The 5,005-nt window shown below is 52.5% G+C and overlaps 1 protein-coding gene across 1 annotated transcript in view; it reads right to left on the reverse strand.

Moving 5' to 3' along the window:
- ELL3 (elongation factor for RNA polymerase II 3) overlaps positions 1-2,311 on the reverse strand; it is a 3,687-nt gene extending 1,376 nt beyond the window's left edge. Inside the window, exons 1-8 of the mRNA XM_006162872.3 lie at positions 2,090-2,311; positions 1,855-1,890; positions 1,419-1,531; positions 1,104-1,305; positions 935-1,014; positions 739-823; positions 413-596; positions 287-329 (exon numbers count right to left, since the gene is read on the reverse strand). Of these exons, the coding sequence (XP_006162934.1) occupies positions 287-329; positions 413-596; positions 739-823; positions 935-1,014; positions 1,104-1,305; positions 1,419-1,531; positions 1,855-1,890; positions 2,090-2,221 (875 nt within the window). The 5' untranslated portion in view covers positions 2,222-2,311. The remainder of the gene's footprint in view (positions 1-286; positions 330-412; positions 597-738; positions 824-934; positions 1,015-1,103; positions 1,306-1,418; positions 1,532-1,854; positions 1,891-2,089) is intronic.
- Between the last annotated feature and the right edge of the window lie 2,694 nt (positions 2,312-5,005).

Here is a 5,005-nt window from a genome sequence, read left to right on the forward strand (position 1 = left end):
GGGATTTTTTGTTTTTTTCCTGAGGGGGGTATGTACTCAGAAGGCCAGAGGGGAGAGAAAGAAGTACCCCTTGGGGGATGGTCATGCCACAGTCCCTTCTCCATTATCCTTTTTAGATTTGGGGCACACATGCCTGGTGTGCTCTTCAAGCCACTGAGCCTGGAACTCAAGCTACGCATTCGGCCATGTGGGTCCAACTGTCTCAACCACCATGCCACTGGCTGGCCCGAAATTTATTTAATGTATGTACAAGGCATGATGAAATTAGGCATGGCAGAGAACTCACAGGAAGTAATCTGGTACCTCTTCAGGACTGGGGGATTCAGAGTCTAGGAAGGAAACAAGAAAACACTGAAGTGATTATAGGTCTTTTTTCCACTCTGGTATGTTTACCCTTCTCTCATGAACTCACCTGCTTGAACTGAGGAACTGTGCTCTAGGCTGGGGTTCATGTCCCCATCTTTATCTTCTTGCTCCCACTCTTCCCCCTCTTGTAAGTCCTGATTGGTCAACTCTTGCAGGGGACTCGGAGCTAGAGGCAGAGTTCGGAGTCTCTTTTCTTCTAGTTCAGCAGAGGCTGCAGGTGCTGGGCGTTTCTGTTGAAAAAATATCTGTGACATAAACAGTAACCCCAGTGCTTCCCATTCTGCCTTTCTCAAAATTCTTCCCATATAATCAACTCCCAGATTTGCAGTTTTAGCCTAAAAATGCTTTCAAAAGCCCTTGCCAGCACGTTACCTTGTTCAGACGTTTCCGACTAGTGGAGGAAGGCAGTGCCTGTTCCGCCTCTCTGTTTGGAAGATGAGTCTGGTTCCTAGGATATCTGGAGACCAAGGTGGGAGGCGGGGCTAGATCCTATTACAGCATTTAAGGGTGGAGAGGAGAGCAACAGGACAGCAGGACTTCTATGTGAGTCCCACCTGGTCCCAAGTACCTCGCTTCCCACTGTGCCATGTGCTCCCTCGAGGATCCTGGGAGTGACTGTCCTTGGTTGCTTGCCAGGGGATCTGGCACCTGGTGGGGAAAGCGGCAGGAGCTCTTGGCTCCCTGGACTTCAGGCTCTGCCCCGCCTTATCGCTACTCCCTGCAGTTTCTGGCCTCACCTCTTCCAGTGCCATCTGTGGCTGTGAGGCTGCATCTCCTTCAGAATTCTCTCCTGGGTTCTGCCAACTCTCAGAATCTCTGGCATCTCCAGTCAGGTCAGGTCCCTGCACTAGGGATGGAGCTGGAATGGAATCCATGGCTGCCCAAATAGTGAGGCGCTCCCTAAGAGGGCCCAGGCAGTAGAGGCGGTTGGGCCCAGATCTGGAAAGGGGGGATGGAAAAAACAGGAGGGTGGAGAGCCTTGAAGCACCTCTCCATCTTCTCCTCTCCCACCTTCCCCAATCCCTTCTTACCTGCTACCTGTTCCCCCTTACCTGCCCAAGCGTTGGCACACGAGGTCCAAGCCACCACCAGCGCCCTCCTGGCCACATTGCGACACTACGAAGGAGAAGAGGCAGGACCAGCCCGGGCCCGGGAGCCTCAGGTACTGTGAAGGAGATGGTGTGCCCCATGAAGTCGGCACCGCCCCCTCCCGCCTACGCCAGCCTGAGCCTGAAGATGGATCCCCCGGGGCTCGTTAGCACGCCAGGTGCAGCTGGGCCTGAGTTCCCCAGGAGGCTGAGGCGGCACCGTCCCCTCAACCACAGCCTCCTGGGACCACAACCCGAGCAGCGCCCTCACCCATGGGGTTCAGTTCTCGGAACTCCCTCAGACCGTGACCACCGCGGTCTGGCCCAGATCGCGCCTTCCGGGACCCACCCTGGCACTCCCTCACCCGCACCTGGTTCACACGCCCCGGGCCGCACTTACCCCTCGGTGGCCCTGGAAAGCGATCATTGGTTGTACCTGCGGGGAGAGCACAGACGGGAGCTGGGGGCAGCGAAGCCGTGCCCGCAGGACCTGGCGTCGGGGGCCGGGGGACACCCGCCTCGCGGGCTGCACAGAAGTGCGGACGCCGGAGCCCGCGGAAGCCGCTTCTCGCCCCGGGCGGCCGGCTGAGCCCGAGGTTCCGAGGGGTAGGGTTAGGGGAGAAGGGGCCAGGCACCTGTTGCCGCTGACAGTCTTGCAGCGCCCTCAGCGCCGCGTCGTTGAGCCTGAGCAGTAAGAGGCTGGTCCGGGCAGCAGGCGAGAAGCAGAGCCGGTGCGTCCCACTCAGGGGGTCCTGGGGTCTCTCCATGGCGGCGAGGTCGAGCGCAGGCAGAACCGGGGCCACAGGTGACGGCACCACCGCCTCCTCCGCGGTGCAGGGCCGGGCTGGCACACCCTGCAGCCCAGGTCTGCCCCGCCCTCTGCCCGGACCCCGCCCTGGCCCCACCCCCAGCCTCAACCTCCCCCGAGGAATCCCAGCCGTGTGGGCGGCGCTTCGCGCTCGGGGGCGATCCGCCCAGACCCCGGCTTTTGTAGAGCACACTGGGCCTTCGGAAGGGCCGTCTATCCCAGTGCTGGAGAAAGAGACGACCCCTCTCCCAGAACGCCCAGTTTCCCTAGCCACCTTGAACTTGGAGTTGTGCCTCTTAAGTGAAAGCTGAAACCCCTTGAGGTTTCAGCCGCGTGGGGCTGGGAGACAGTCTGGTTGGGAGGGGCCCGGTCGTTCGCGCCTTGGAGGCCAGGAGCCCCAGGGGTCCCTCGGGACTGGAGGATGGCGGACCTGAGGGGAGACTCTGCATCACATTTGGTTTTGCCAGCCCACATTTGGTTTTGACAGATCCGAAGAGGTTTCTAAGGCTGGAGAGACTGTCTGGCCCTGTAGTGTCGTAGCAGCTGTGAAGCTTGGCTCTCCTGGGCACCCCTCATTGTTGGGTGGGTTGTGGGCGTGGGGGGGTGGCAGGAGAGTTGCGGAGCAGAGGAGAGGCAGGACTCAGTCCCAGGTCTCATCTCCCGGGCCCAAACACACATGAGAGTGGTGAGAAAGAAGGCTCCGCGACTCAGGAAGTACCAAGAAGTTGTCAGGCGTTCCAGAGGTCCAGATCCTGGTGCAAGGAGATCCCAGGACCGTCTTATGCCCCCTTCGGTGTTTCTACTTGTTTCTGTTTACTTGTTTCCCAACAGCCCTGATGTCCCTTTTCCTAAGCAAGATCACTCTGTTAAATCCCTAGACCTGATTAATCTCCGGTGACTTTAATATCCTCCACCCCAAATCAAATTACCCATACATTTGTCAAAACTCATTAGACTCTCTTTTTTTTAAATATTATTTTATTTAACTTTATTTATTTATTTACTTGACCAGAGAGGGACAGAGAGAGAAAGTGAGAGAGCAAGCTGCCAGGTCCGGGACTCAGACTGTGGTCGGCCATGTGGGAGTCCAGTGCCCTTAACCATCAGGCCACTTGCCAGCCCCTAAACAGTACACTTGTGTATTGTATGGAGCCAACTGGTTGCATGGTGGGTGGTTAAGACATCTGGAACCCACATGCTGACAGCATTGTTCAAGTCCCAGACTAGCAGTTTGAAAAATGCCTACTATGTGTGCCCCACATCCCAAAAGGACCCAAGGAGAAGGGATTGCACCTGACTATGGCCCATGGTGGGTGCTTTCTCACTTTCTCTCTCCCTCCCTCTGTCTCCTCCAAACAAGTGCATGTGCCCTCTAGCAAATACTAGTGGTTAAGGGAACCAGATCTCACATGATCCACTGTGATTGAATCCTACCTGGGGATGCTCAAAATCCCTAAAGGATGGAGACAGGATTGCAGTGTTACCATGGCTGCATAACAATGCCCATGTGGGAGTGCTTTCTCCCTCTCTTGCTCTGTCCCTTTCTGGTAAGAAAATAATCTTCTGGCAATTAAAAAAAAAAAAAAAAAGGAAAAAAAATGACATTATTAGTGTATGGCTGGCCCCTAGGGTTCGAATCCTGTACCGGCAGCTTGCTTTCTCATTTTGCTTCTCTCTCTCTCTGTGACTCTCTCTGGTGAACTTCAAAGAAGAAACAATGACAATGAATAAAAATTAAATATATATATGTATATGTGTGTATATATATGTGTATATATATATATATATGATACTTTAGAAGGTGATAAGTGCTATAGGAAAAAAAAGAAAAAGAAAAATTGAGTGAGGAAAGAAGTCCTGGGCTTAAGGGAAGGAGGTTGGCAGGTGGCATGGTGGTTGGGGGCACTGGATTCCTACATGGCCGACCACGGTTTGAGTCCCGGATCTGGCTGGTTGCTTTCTCACTCTCTCTCTCTCACTCTGTCTCTCTCTGGTCAAATTAAAATAAATAAAAGAATAAATAAAGTTTAATAAAATAATTCTTTTTTTAAAGAAGGAGTAGGAAAAGGGAGGCTTCTGTGTGTGTGTGTGTGTGTGTGTGTGTGTATAGTTACCAAATTTTCAAGAGACAGAGGGAGAGCACCCACAACAGAGGTATTGACACTGAAATCCACCCCCAGCTTCGGCTATCCCTGGATCCCAGATCCTGGGCACACGCATGCCCAGAGTATACAAGGTCTTCAGACACAAACACAGAACCTTCTCGTGTGGGTCAGTCTTGTAGAGCATTGACTTTTATGTCTGTGCCACCATCCATTCCCTTGGCTTTATATTAAATTAAATACTAAAATAATTTTTTAAAGAATTATTTACTTACTTCCATTTGTTGTTATTATTTTTTAAATTTGACCAGAGAGAGACAGAGAGAAAGGGAAAGCGAGAAAACAAGCCGCCAGGTTCAGGACTTGAACCGCAGTTGGCCATGTGGGAATCCAGCGACTTTAACCACCACACCACCTACCAGCTCCTAAAATAATTTGTTTAAAAATAGAAAAATAAACAAATGAGATACTCAAAGAAGGCAATCTGGAGTAAGTGCAATTTGAGCAATACCCTAAAGGAGATGAGGAGATTGGCAAAATTATACTATTGGAAGAAATGCTTTCCAGGCAGAGGGAACAGCAAGTGCAAACTCTCTAAGTCAGAAATGTGCCTGCAGTAAATAAGGAACAGTTAAGGCTGG

The sequence above is a fragment of the Tupaia chinensis genome, unplaced genomic scaffold, assembly GCF_000334495.1.
Source record: "Tupaia chinensis unplaced genomic scaffold, TupChi_1.0 Scaffold141044_1, whole genome shotgun sequence".
Classification (NCBI taxonomy): domain Eukaryota; kingdom Metazoa; phylum Chordata; class Mammalia; order Scandentia; family Tupaiidae; genus Tupaia; species Tupaia belangeri.